The sequence below is a fragment of the Dunckerocampus dactyliophorus genome, chromosome 20, assembly GCF_027744805.1.
Source record: "Dunckerocampus dactyliophorus isolate RoL2022-P2 chromosome 20, RoL_Ddac_1.1, whole genome shotgun sequence".
Classification (NCBI taxonomy): Eukaryota; Metazoa; Chordata; class Actinopteri; order Syngnathiformes; family Syngnathidae; genus Dunckerocampus; species Dunckerocampus dactyliophorus.
Genome location: NC_072838.1, coordinates 16,336,945 through 16,349,984, shown reverse-complemented (window position 1 = coordinate 16,349,984; position 13,040 = coordinate 16,336,945). Strand labels below are relative to the sequence as shown.

The 13,040-nt window shown below is 43.2% G+C and overlaps 3 protein-coding genes across 8 annotated transcripts in view; 1 reads left to right on the top strand and 2 right to left on the bottom strand.

Moving 5' to 3' along the window:
- Positions 1–360: 360 nt before the first annotated feature.
- s100a11 (S100 calcium binding protein A11) lies at positions 361–3,159 on the bottom strand. The gene is given in 4 exon segments (XM_054763831.1): positions 361–1,318; positions 2,125–2,146; positions 2,148–2,255; positions 2,978–3,159. Coding segments are annotated over 3 exon segments (240 nt in total). The 5' UTR covers positions 2,252–2,255; positions 2,978–3,159; the 3' UTR covers positions 361–1,204.
- A 132-nt stretch (positions 3,160–3,291) lies between these two features.
- On the bottom strand, positions 3,292–11,026 carry pbxip1a (pre-B-cell leukemia homeobox interacting protein 1a). 5 transcript variants are annotated; one of them, XM_054763822.1, is made up of 11 exons: positions 9,973–10,323; positions 9,314–9,450; positions 8,140–8,227; positions 8,006–8,073; positions 7,813–7,932; positions 7,413–7,734; positions 7,093–7,341; positions 5,884–5,927; positions 5,707–5,805; positions 5,454–5,622; positions 3,292–5,282 (listed from the first exon to the last, which is right to left on the bottom strand). In XM_054763822.1, exons 2-11 carry the CDS (start codon positions 9,383–9,385, stop codon positions 4,459–4,461), a joined length of 2,055 nt encoding a protein of 684 aa, XP_054619797.1. In that variant the 5' UTR covers positions 9,386–9,450; positions 9,973–10,323; the 3' UTR covers positions 3,292–4,458. The 5 variants fall into 5 exon arrangements, with proteins under 5 accessions (XP_054619797.1, XP_054619795.1, XP_054619796.1 ...); XM_054763820.1 differs by lacking the exon at positions 9,973–10,323 and adding an exon at positions 10,785–11,026 and having other exon boundaries at positions 7,413–7,932; XM_054763821.1 differs by lacking the exon at positions 9,973–10,323 and adding an exon at positions 10,418–10,703 and having other exon boundaries at positions 7,413–7,932.
- Positions 11,027–11,156: 130 nt separating this feature from the next.
- cks1b (CDC28 protein kinase regulatory subunit 1B) overlaps positions 11,157–13,040 on the top strand; it is a 44,549-nt gene continuing 42,665 nt past the window's right edge. For both annotated transcript variants that reach the window (XM_054763842.1, XM_054763843.1), the window contains exons 1-3: positions 11,157–11,299; positions 11,501–11,567; positions 11,658–11,785. In XM_054763842.1, the coding sequence (XP_054619817.1) occupies positions 11,509–11,567; positions 11,658–11,785 (187 nt within the window). In that variant the 5' untranslated portion in view covers positions 11,157–11,299; positions 11,501–11,508. The remainder of the gene's footprint in view (positions 11,300–11,500; positions 11,568–11,657; positions 11,786–13,040) is intronic.

Sequence of the window (13,040 nt, the reverse complement as noted above, 5' to 3'; positions counted from 1 at the left end):
AAGAGTAAAACTGAGGAATAAGTATCATTTTTTCTAAATAGTTGTACAGTATATATTTTTACAACATAAAAATGCACTTGAGAAAAAGTCTATATTTTCTAGAACAAAAAAATATTTGCAAGAGAAAGTCATAATCTTAGTGATAAAGTGTACATTTTTTTATTTTTTTGAGAATGTATATATATATATATATATATATTTAGAAGAGAAGCAGTATATTTAAAATACATTTTGAGAAATAAAACATTTTTTGAGGGACACAATTGTATAGCTTGGAAATTAAATTTTTTTTTAAATAATTTTTTTCAAAAATATTTTTCAAACAAAAGATGGATGAAATATGATTTTTTTTCCAGAAAAAGTTGTGTCGTGTGAGTTTGGATATTTTACAGAAAATGGCTGTAGATTTTTATATACATTATATATTTCAGAAAAAAGTAGTGGATTTTTTTTTGTCAAGAAAGAAGTCATAATCTTAGTCGTAAAGCTTATATTTTTGACAGGCATTTTTTCATGAAATTTACATATGTACATTTTTTTATTTTACACCTTTTTTCCATTATTTTCTGAGTGTGGCCGTCGTTTATTGTACTTTTAGAATATGTGTCGAGACAATTAAAAAAAGTAAATCCATCTGTGGGCTGCATGCGGCCCCTGGGCCGGACTTTGGTCACCCGTCGTAACAGCACAATGGCGTACTTGTGGGAAGCGTGGCAGCGGGCCAGCACGAGCGACTTTATTTAGAACGACGTCTAAACGTACTTTAAATGTAAGCGGGATTACGTTGGACAGTAAAACACAGCCTATCTGCCAATTGGCTACAAAGGTCGTGTTGTTCTGAGCTCCTATCTCCTCCCCAGAAGACTGAATCAGAGTTGGAGACATAAAAGGCATCATGGAGGATATTTTTAGCGAGGGCGCTGGCAGGTATGACATTACCTGCCTCGGCAGCATCTTAACGCTTGGCCAGGCCGCATTGTGACGCTGCGTGCAACAAGATAGGGTGTGTTGTGGGAGCAGTAGTGCATCTAGGATTACAGCAGTTCTCCTAAATCAAGGCTGTAATACATCCCCGCTCCAATGTGGCCAGTCAATGAATGACAGGAGGCTCCCAGACAATCAGGCCTTTAATTTAGCGCTGGCCTGCAATCAGCAAATGGTTAACTAAATAAAGCCTTACACATGTGACACTGACGGACAAGGTCTACGACTGACTGAAGCCGCCCTGCTTCCGCCAGAACTCGAAGGTCAGCTCGCCGTCGTCGTTCTCGTCCAGCGAGGACATGAGGCGGTCTACTAAGTCTGGCTCGCCGGCGTCCTGGTGAGGAAAGAATAAGAATAATAATAAAAGAGGAATTATTAAAAGACCCTCAGCATCATTGGTGAGATGCGCGGCACCGTCCTGCCACCTGCTGGCCATCTGCAGGAACCACACATGCACGCACTACATAACGTCCAAGTTCCTCATAACATGAGGGCTGTTCCTAATATTTTGCCCTAACTCTCTCAGTGTCAACCACTGGAATGAACACATACATTCAGTTCATTCATTAATGCTCCTCTGACAGTGTCAACAGCCCAAACCATTATGATCACATTTTATTATTACAAAAAGTTGCTTTAAAACAAACTGTAAATATCATTTATAATCAATTATATATATATATATGTTCAGGGAACAACTTGGCTAATAATTTAGTCTGCAGCAATTCATATTGATGCAAAAACCATGCAAGTAATGGATCATAAAATGATCACTATTTGGAATTTGAATAGTAAACCTCGAGAACGATGAGCACTACATTTAATTATAGCATTTTCCCCCAACATTTTAAATGGTGACACCAACATAATAATATGACTACATCATATTTTATGGTATTCCATCACGACCAGTCCAGGGTGTAACCCGCCTCTCGCCCAAGCTGCAGCATAAGCAAGCGGTCCAGAAAATGGATTTAATCACAACCTTTTCTTTCTAATAATGCTTATATACTGTAGTGTGTCTGATTGGCTGGAAGAAAGCATAGGGTGACCATTGGTGACTGAAGCTCGAGTAAATATGGAAAATATGCAAGTAGAGGAAGTGACAACAGGTCAGCTGATATTACTGCTATTACTTACCTTCACATAGTTGGGCAGCTGAGGCGAGCAGGTTGTGGAACTCGTCTCTGCTGAGGGTGTTGGCGGATCCGTCGTTGCCCGCGTGCGCCTTGAACTGGCCGACCAAAGTAGCGATGCCGACGTCCATGTTTCTGAGAAACACAGGAAGTTATGAAGTGAGGAGCTTGAGGAAAAAGCGTGACCCATCACACTGTACGGTACGTACGGTGGCGTGTCATACTGAACAAAACCTATCTACGTGGGTTGGTTTACAAAATGTAAAATATCAAAGTGGCCCCTGTATTCTTTACTTTACCGCATGCAGCCCCCGCTGGGTAAAGTTTGGACACCCCTGCACTAAATATACTGCTCCAAAAAATAAAGGGAACACTTAATCACAATGTCATCTGTGAAATCAAAATTGTTCACTTAGGAAGCACCAGACTGACAATTTCACACGCTGTTGTGCAAATGGAATAAACACGCCCAAGAATAATAATCAGAACATTTTTGAGTGATTTTGTTGTCAGTACATTCAACTATGTAAAGATCAAAGTAATCAGAATATTCCACGAGGATGTGTTATTTTAGTGCTCCTTTTATTTTTTTGAGTAGAACTATTAACTATACCCCCCCCCCCCTTTTTTTTGGATACGGTACTTTAAAGCTACAGTCATTTACTTTTAAGCACATTTGACTTTTATATTTTAATGCACTGCTTGTATTCCTTTATCATAAATGTATTAGGTTTTGGATGATGTCCTCACTGTACATCATACGGTGACACAAACAAATCTAGAATGGCCGTAAATCAAGTCTACAAGTACAAGGGAAAAGATGTCGCTGTGCTGCATGTCATACGTGCATTGCTGACCTGCTGGAGAATTCAAAGCATGACACGTGTCCGTCCTGTCATTGCTCACATTCCTGTTCACGTGGATGTCGCGCAGGATTTGATGGCCGACTGGTTGGTTCACGTAGCTTATCCGGCGCTCCTTTCATCTGCGGGGAGAAAATAGTTCAAATGTTCGTAGCGCAGATGTTTCCTGATTAAGTGAATATACTTACAAGCAGGTCCGTTAACAGGCACACGCGCACAATCCTATGTCCAACTTGAGGTACAGGAGCACAATGGAATGCTCCAGCACGACACTTGCTTGGAAAATAATGAAATAAAAGGACATTAGGGGCTTTGGTGATAATTTATTGACTTACCGGGAAGGGCGTTAAGCCAAGAAAAATAAATCAACTACATGCACTTCAGAAAACACTAAATAGCTCAATATTGTCCCACAAAGAAACAAATCTGAACTTGGGAAGATGCATCTGTTTTAGACTAACTTTCAATCCCTTTGGTGTAAATACAACGTTCCTTGAAGAAATGACATTCATCCCCATGAAACCTCCTAATACTCTTAGCATAATACTTTCTTTTAGCAGTAGTACTTTCAGCAACAAAGGCACATTAGCAGAAATGACTGATGACCTTAACATTGAGCACATTCACATTTGTATGACAATACTTTCCGGAAAAAAAAGCAGTGTGGCAGCACTAAATAAATAATCTTCACTTCAAAACCTCACTGTGCCATTCATCAACCAAATATCCAAAAAAGCAGCTTTTTCTTGCCACACAAACAACTACACTACAATACTTGTGTGCACACAACTTAATAGAAACAAAAACAGACAAAAGTATTGGGACTAGCCCCTTTTTTGGGCTTCCAATGTCTGTGGGAGCAGTAATCTATCGCTATACAAGCTGTACACGGACTACTCCAATTGTACCACTAAATTTCAATCTTATACAATTGTCACTTAGTCATAAAATACAATCATGTCATCAGAATTTGCACTTCCTGTGTCCCAATACTTTTGTTCACATATGCTACTTAGTGTGGTGCATTTGAAAAAAAATACTAGTTTTCTGTCGTAGTTGATGTCCACTTTGTCAAACACGTCAAGTCCAGCTTTCACTTCACTAAATTTTCGGATTATGAGCACCCGTGTGGATTATTCTTTGCCCTGTTTGCACACGTACATTAAAGGCTGGCCTCCTCAAACTGGTCGAACCGGCTCGACAGGGAAAACACTGGGATTGAGCGCACTCGCCCTAGCTTATTTGTTAAGCGCTCCAAGGATCTGTCCAAATTTGATGACTTGACATGCAGCAGGTAAGCAGCAGCAGGAAGAGGAACAAGGTGAACAAAAGTCCACACAGAACATTAGTGGAGAACAAACCACAACTTAGAACAAGTGGAGCGTATGACGATAGACTCAGAGGGATGTGTGTGGACTACAATTACAGATCCCAAAATCCACACCTCCCACCCCACCCCAAGTGTGGAATCTGGCTCAGACCGTGTTGGCAAACTTCCACATGGCCTCCCTCTCGAACTCCTCCATCTCCTCCTCCAGGGAGTCATCGCCCTTGCGCCGGCCGTCCTCCACCACGTCCACCATGTCCTCCAGGATGTCCGCCACGTCGTCAACGAAGTCGGCGAACATCACCTGTTCGTGCACGAAGACGCCATTTGTGAAGAAGGCGGAGGCCAGCCTCCGGATGGCGTCCTTGCTGGAGGGCGGCGTCCTCTCTAACTTGCTCAGGTAGCCATCCAGCAGTTCTTCGAATTCGAGTAGCTCCACCGGGTAGAGGCCTTCCTCGGCGGCGCAATCCTCCATCGAGGTGCAGGATGTCCGGGGACGGATGTTGCGTTTCAGCTTCTGCTCTTGGTCTCTCCAGAAGTCGCCTGCGTTGGTAGGATGAGGCTTGCGGGAATGCTGCTGCTGTTGGGAAGCTTGACTGTGCCATGGTTTCTCCTTCCTCCTCTCCTCCCTATCCCGGCGGCGCTCCTGTTTCTTGGTCTCCCACTCATCCTGGTTCTTCCGCCATGATTCCTTGTGAGAGTTGGACTTTGGAGATGTTCCCTCTTTCTGCGGCTTCTTTTTGCCCCACCACTTCACCTTCTCAGAGGCCTCCTTCCGGATCGCCTCCAGGCTATCAGTCACAACCCTGCGGTAGACGCCATCGTTTTTTATCCCTTGCAGCCTCTTCTTGCTGTTGTACAGGAGAAGCTTCTGCCTGTATAGCTCCTCCTTCACCTTGTCCTTCTCTGGTTCAACAGAACCAGGGGACAAGCTTGACGGTGCTGGCTGGGTTTCGCTGGATTCCAGGTCAGCTGAAGAAAAATTACCATGAAAATGAATCTGTCTTATTTCAGTGAATATACCCGAAATGAAAAAGTAGCTTTAACCACACAGTATATTATATTGCACAACACGACGCAATGCAACAGCACCAATGTTGCGCCAGCATTTGTGGAGCATTTGTGGTAAAACATCAGTATTACCTGCGAGCAGGTCGAGTTCCGTCACAATGGCCCGCAGACTTTCCACTTCTTTCTTCAAGTGCGGCACAGACAACAGCTCCTTCCTTAAAGTCGCGCTTGCACTTTCCAGCTCTGCTTTCTCGTGGATGTCGCTGCTCGCCACCGCTGCGTCAATCTCCTTCATCCGAGACTGAAAAGATTAAACAAAGAAGCGTTACTGAATCGTCTATTCATGGCATGGTGGACCTTAGAATCAGCATCTCATGGGACGGACTTGCAGGTACGACTCAAGAAGAGTGATACGTTTGTTTTCCTGCATCAGTTTGTCTAACAGCTCCATTATTTCCTGTCGATTGGTACTGCTAGGCAAGTCCTGGAGAGAGAAATAAGACTAGTGAGACAAAATGTCTGTACAAGCTGTACACTGACTACTCCAAAGTGACAGGCAGACCTGGCTCTGGCTTTGTTCGCTCCCGTCGGAGGCGTCAAATTCTCCTGTCAACAGCAGGAAGAACACAAGCTGTCAGCAGCAGTGTAAAGTGCATTCTTTGTGCTCAAACACTTTTTCCACCTCATACAGGAAGTACAATGAAAGCATACACTTAAATGAAAGTGCATTACAGAACAAGCGCATTTGGAATGCAGCTTATTTGGCTTTGGTGCTGTCACGGCATGAGTCAGGCCTGTTAGTAAGTGCTTTGGACCAGCTTACTTGTTTTGTTGGCTACCATTATTCCGGTTAGAGTGGAACTTGTTGATGCAGCTGGTTCAACAAGCGGGGAATGGGCAAAATCATGAGACAATCAAGCATTTTATTAAATGATTGGTGAGTTCTGTGGGTGACTGTGTGGTGTGTCTAAAATCAAATACTTCCATCAATACGAAGAACAAGTTGTCATTGGCTCATGGTGCATTGATTTCAGCACTTTGGCGCGTTTCTTCTATAGAACAATGGCATTGACGGAGTGAGCCCTTTCATCGGGCATACAGTCTGTCTCAGTGGGTAGAGGCGGGGCCGTTAGCATACACACAGTGCATGAGTGTAGAGGCGGGGCCGTTACCATACACACAGTGCATGAGTGTAACACAGTAGAAATGTATACTGTTTTTTTTTTTTTACTTTTCTTGTAATGTTAAACTCTTGTCTCAGACCCGATCTCGTGTGTTGTCCTTTTCAAGCATAAACATGGCGAAATGAACAAAAATACAAATATGAGGCATTCAAAAGACATGATATGAAGTGTAATACACTATCTGTGACTTGCTGTGTGCATCTTTGGGAAATGCTTTGTGTGGCGTCAGATGAGTGCTAGCAGCAGGTTAGCAGTGTAGCGAGTGGCCGACAGTAGCTGCTGTGTGAATGCTCACTGCATGTGTCCTCTGCTTGTTAATAAAGCGATTGAAGCGCATCGGGGGTCTCTCCTTAACCACAACATTGGCAGTACGGTAGTATTCTACACTGGTCTCTAGGTGTTACGTTACATTAGTGAGACAATAGCCACCAGCTGTCAATGCTAATGTGTGAGTCTTATGTCTAAAATAGTGTATTTTCTATTATGTCTGTTAGGGTGCGTTCACACCTGTGGTCCTGCATTTTGCCATTGTTGTCAGTGTCACTGAACGCACTTATACCATGTTCACGGCCATGTTCCATGCTCACCAGAGAGGAAGAGGGAGCCCAAAAAGAGCAGGATGGCAGCCCCCACCACGCACTTGTTTATGGACCACCATGCCTTGTCCTCCTTTTTCTCCACCAGCCTGAACTTCCCCTCGTCAGCCTCCTCCTCTTCTTCCTCGTCTTCCTCATCCGACACTTTTGGCCTTGGCGTGTCAGAGGATTGCATAGCCCTCCTCCGGAGTCCATCATCATGGTCACTTGAAACATCGACGTGAAAGCTAACGGGGGATTCTGAAAGGGAGGATGGAATAAAGTATGAAGTCTTTTAATACATCACGTTAGAAAATAAACAGTTTGTGTACCTTCATCTTCCTTCTCTTCCTCCTGCATCTCTAACTCCTCCTGCTCCTCCTCCTCCTCCTCCACACAAGGCTCCTCCTCTGCAGAGCCAACTGTTTCCGGGACAAGGTCCTCATCAGCAGGGCTTTCTGCTTCCGGCCTTGCTGGTTCTACAAGGCTGGGAACCTCAGAAACTGTGGTGGTCTCAGTGGGGACGTCCACCTGTGGCTCTTCAGAGAGTCTGACCGGGGTGTCAGCCTCTGGTTCCTCAATGACTGGCCTTTCTGTCAGGGGGGCATCAAGAAGGGTCTCCTCCGGCTCATCTGCATCAGTGGCAGCGATATCCTGGGACACCAGGAAATCGATGCTAGAGACAAAGGGCACGCTGCACAGGTGCTCGTTGTCACTGGGTGAGCTTGTTACAATGTCGTGAATGATGGGAGCCTGGCTCTCTGTGTCCGGTTCTGGTGGATGGGAGCTGGGTGGGCTTGGAATGGAGGGGATGAGACCCTCACCGGACTCTGGGGAGGTCTCTTGACACACCTAGTGACCACATGATGACATGTGTGTTAACCTCGATAACCTCTGCATAAAGACTACATTGTTGTGTAGCAACCTGGTGGCCTTCCTCTGATAAGACACTCTCTACTGGAATGTCACTTGGCTTGAACTCCATAGCTACACCTGCAACACACACACTTGCAATGATCAACTTCACATTTCTTCTTGCGTCTGGTCTCCTCTAAATACCTGCTGCCATGTCCTCAGACAGACTAGGGGCGTCGCCCAGGCTCTCCGTGCCGTCATCCACTGGCCCCACGTTGTCGCCAGCCGCTTCCTGTGAAAAAACTTTATTTAATTTCAGAAAATAGCAGGCATTATTTGAAAGAAGCTTTGAGGCTTGTGTCAGGGTGGCTCTAGATGTTGTGTTGCCAATTGGTTGCTAGTTCCCGTGGCGATGTAGATGTGTGCACTTGCGGCACGGTCTACTGTCCAATTTTATAAAAATGAAATATAACATTTATAAAATTAAATATAAAGAGTTTATATATCCTGTATATTCAAACATTATATTAAAAAAATATAAAAAGTACTTGCGACCGTGCTGCAGTATTTTCTTTGTTGTATGTTCTTTTAACCTTACATTTTTCTTTTTTGCTGTTAGCAAATAAATGACATCAGACCGACCCAGATGCTCAGTTCAAAGCTTGTAAGCAACTACAGCATGTAGTCGGGGATCTTCTACCACAATTTCTGTAAAAACAAGGTGCGTTCCACTCATATGACGCTCTTTGACTGGAGTTATTGCAGTGGGTCATTAAAAACAGCAGCATCAGATTGAGGATCTTCTAAAAATGCTTTTTAGTATACAAAAAAGCAGTGAGCTCCTGACATATATTGACTAGTTTTTGATGATGACTATGATAAATGACATCAGAAAGGCCCACATGCTCAGTTCAAAGATTGTGAGAGACTAACATAGCCACGACTATGACTGCCATGTTTGCAGATATACACTTTCGGCCCACCCTGCAACATCTTTGATAAGCATTTTTGCAGAGCTCCTGTCATATAAAGGATCTATGACAAGCATTTTGCAGTAGACAATAAACAAGAGCGGTACCGCCATATAGAGAATCTTTGACTGGCATTACCGTAACACTTCAACAATTGGTCAAGTTTTATCAAAGTATGGTAGAGCGCTGCATGAACATACAAAATAAGAGTACTAAATGCCCGGCTCCCAGTCCTAAGGTCTGAAAATGTGGCCTCCGGAACAATTTAGTTGAATAGCCCTGGCCTAGTGACTGAGTTACTTTGGGATGCTAAAAAATGCGAAGTAAGAAAACTGCTCTTAAAAGACTATCGTGCATTGTAAGAAAAGATTACAAGCGTTGCAATCCTCCGCGTCTCACTATCTTACCTCGGGCGAGAGGAGGGTCCAGCTGTTGGTCGAGGAGCCACTGCTGCCGGTGCTGTTGCTGTTGTCCGACATCGCCCCTTTCAGGCTCGAGTTGGCGCAGCAGGGACACTTTCAGTGTTTTTTTTTTTTAAACAATCCTGTTGACGACACAATTGCTTGAAAAATGACTCACACAGCCTATATGAATAACGACAGCTAACAGTATGCAAATAGTCCTGCACAGAAACACCAGCAGTAGTCACCCACTACGGTATGGTGCATAAAAAACAGCCGTGATGCACCGTTCACGTAGGATAAAGACTGAAGATTAACGCCAATGCACGTTATGTAACGACACTGTGCCTCCCATGACATCAGTTGATGCGCAGTTCAATGAAAGGTCCAGCGCCGATGAACGATGCTTTGGAGTCTTTGACGTGGGTGGACTAAATACCAAAAATGGACAAACGACGAGCAAACAAAGGGAAATACTTACAAGATGTGAGATTACATGCGTTTACACGTCAATGATGATGGATTTTAAAGGCAGGCGATTGTGATGGTAAACAAAGGATACTGACTAAAGTCCCCACGAGCACTTCCGCGTTCGCACTCGCAGTGACACACAGCCTAACCCACGTCAGCATTCTAAAATATGAACACAAACACGCCATATTTACCCTGCTTCTTTTGGATGCAATCGCGGTAAAAAAAAAATAATCAACTTATTTCGCAAGAAAGACGCTCCTCTTGTCCCTGTGAACTTGGTAACTTCGGGAATTCCAATATGCGTCACGGCACTCCAAGCCGTCCTCAGCCAATAGGATTTCAGGAAATCCTCTGTCAAACCCACCCCTCTGCCTGCTTCTAACCAATTAGATAAAAGTGTCGCGTCAGGTTAAAATGACGAACATGCTCACGTTGATAGATGCAAGCAGGTGAACGCAGCAGGTGATGGTGACTTTAAAGGTTCTCTCCCCCCAGCAGCTCTTTATAATACAACTTAACGCGGAAATGTAACCCTGACAAGTGGTCGCACATGTATTTATACACAAGAGAAAGACATGCGTGGACCAGCCGTTCACTGACACGTCTGCACGTCTAAATTTGACCGAGGGGACTTACCAGAGTGGACAACTCCTCCACTCCAGTTGCTCGGGGTACTCTATTTCATCATCTGCATCTTAAAGAGACTATTGCATCAACATCATAGATATCTTGCTGTTTGACAAACCGTTACATAGTCTCCACAGCAATTGTCCACAACAAAGTTCTGCACAAAGTATTAAAGTCCAACACCTCTATTCAAACCACAATAAACGGTTCACTATGATGCAGAACAGCAGCCGTTTCTACCACTATAAACTCCAATCACAATAGTTCGTGCATTAGTATCGCTCTAACAGAGTGAAACAAAACATTAGCATTTTCATCTTTGTAAAGTTAATTAAAAAATTGAAATGATGACAGCATGGTATAATGATATACTTACCAAACAACCGAGTAAAAAAATTAGGAGGGCACTACTAGATACACACACACACTACTACTGACATACTTTTACTAATAATTGTCAACTTTGAATCAAAAAGTTAAATTACTTGGATTACCCTCTCCTGCTATTAATTATACGAATCACCATACACATTAAACGTCATCCTTTCTCGATGAAACTATAATCAACAAAGATAAACAACTGATACGCTAGTTATGCACCAACAACAAAAGTATGTAATGTTTCGTACCAATGGCGACCAATTGGGAGAGACGCAGTTGTATTACGTCATCATTCCACGACGGGACAATTCCACCAATAGCAGAAGGGCTTCTTGACCGCATTAACCAATGAGAAGATGCTATGTCCATTTGAACAGTGAAAAGCGGGCTCTGTAACATTTAAGTGGGAAACAAAGGGAGCGGGACCGCTTCGCTAGTCGTTGCTCTAGCGCACTAGAAAGCTGCTAACGTCGAACATTTATCTCAGGGGAATCGTGGCTGTCATTTAAGGTAACTTCTGTGTGTCTTTTGTGTTCTGAAGTGTGTTTTTTTTGCCGCTTTACGGGTGTAAGTGTAATTGAAACGCGTGTTAGCATGCTAGCCAAAATACGTAAAATACAAGCATCAATATGCTATTGAACAGTTTCAACTTTATTTCATGAACGTCAAAGCTGTCATTTGACTTTTTTACGTTGTATATTTCTCACCTAGGGTTCAACATGTCCCACAAACAGATCTACTACTCTGATAAGTATGACGATGACAAATATGAATATAGGTGCGGCTGGCTAATGTATACATGTTCAACGTATGCCACGTAAATATGAGTCCCTGTTTATGTTTGTCTATTTTCCCCGTGTTGTTGTAGACATGTAATGTTGCCCAAGGATATTGCAAAGCGTGTGCCAAAGACCCATTTGATGTCAGAGTCCGAATGGAGGAACCTAGGGGTCCAGCAAAGTCAAGGATGGGTGCACTACATGATCCACCAGCCAGGTACCTTGCATTTCCACATCAAGCCAACGCTAATGTCGTTCAAAACCCGTCAACGATTGACAATAGGTGGAATAACTGTCCCATTCAAAGTGCTTAGGATGCATTTGCTTTGATCTTTTTAAACATAAAACTTAATGGGGTTTAAATTTAATGTGTTACAATTGTCATTCCACTTTAAGTGCCTTTTTTGAAGTTTTAATTACAATGGTTTGACCCATTTAAAAACTATTTGCCTGCTGTATACATAAAAATTTGAGGTAAAGTAATTTCCACAGTGTTATTATATATATATATATATATATATATATATATATATATATATACACACACACACACACACACACACACACACACACACACACACACACTGACTGTACACACTGACCACCTGAGGCATGTACTGCGAAAGTGGCTCAACATACCTGGGTGTGTAATTTAACACAGATTATTATACCGGACTCTTACCCTTAGTGTTCATTTCTAAAAGCTCAACATTTACATAAATAGCTTCTTTTCATCTGTGAAATGTCTAGTGTTTTCATATTTTACTGCTATATATTTCGCATGTTGTACCGCGTGGTGACCACTAGATGACAGTTTTGTTGTGAGAAGAGTTTTTCCTTTGTGACAAGTTTTTTTCTTTTTGTTAGAATAAAGACGCGATTTGTTGCAGTTGATTGGTGCCTCAGTGCTTACTCCTGCAGCTAATATTGTAATATAAGAAGATGGGCTGAGTACTACACGCAAGGACTGCTGCGACATATACATCTGCAACATTGGTCAAATTAATATTTCATTTCGCATTTTATTGCATGTTAGGTTAATTGGTGACCCTAAATTGTCCATGGGTATAAATGTGAGTGTGAATGGTTGTCTATATGTGCCCTGTGATTGGCTGGCGACCAGTTCAGGCGACCCTGCCTGTTGCCTGAAGTCAGCTGGGATAGGCTCCAGCATACCCCCGTGACCCTAATGAGAAGCAGTATAGAAGATGGATGGATGGATTGAGTTTTATTCCTGGCGCTTGGCTCAAGTGAGCAAATGGGCTGAAAATCTCTGCTACAGAGAATTTCATCAGGGAATGCTTGCGGATCAGTGCGATCTTGAAAAAGCTGCTCCTAGGTCCACGGGGTTCTCAAAGTGTGACGCCATCTCCGAATGACTTAGCAGTAAAACGGTGGCACTTTCCTAGTCAATTTAAGCTGAAACTCTGGACATGGTGCTCTTGCAGTGTTGAGAGCTCCCCTTTTGTAGT

Bases quoted from the DNA above. Each gene is read 5' to 3' on its own strand.
- pbxip1a (XM_054763820.1), bottom strand. From the start codon at position 9,385: ATGTCGGACAACAGCAACAGCACCGGCAGCAGTGGCTCCTCGACCAAC. The intron at 7,933-8,005 runs GTTGCTACACAA...TGTGGTCACTAG, and splicing joins TATCAGAGGAAGGCCACCAG to GTGTGTCAAGAGACCTCCCC. The intron at 5,806-5,883 runs GTCTGCCTGTCA...TTCTCTCTCCAG, and splicing joins GCGAACAAAGCCAGAGCCAG to GACTTGCCTAGCAGTACCAA.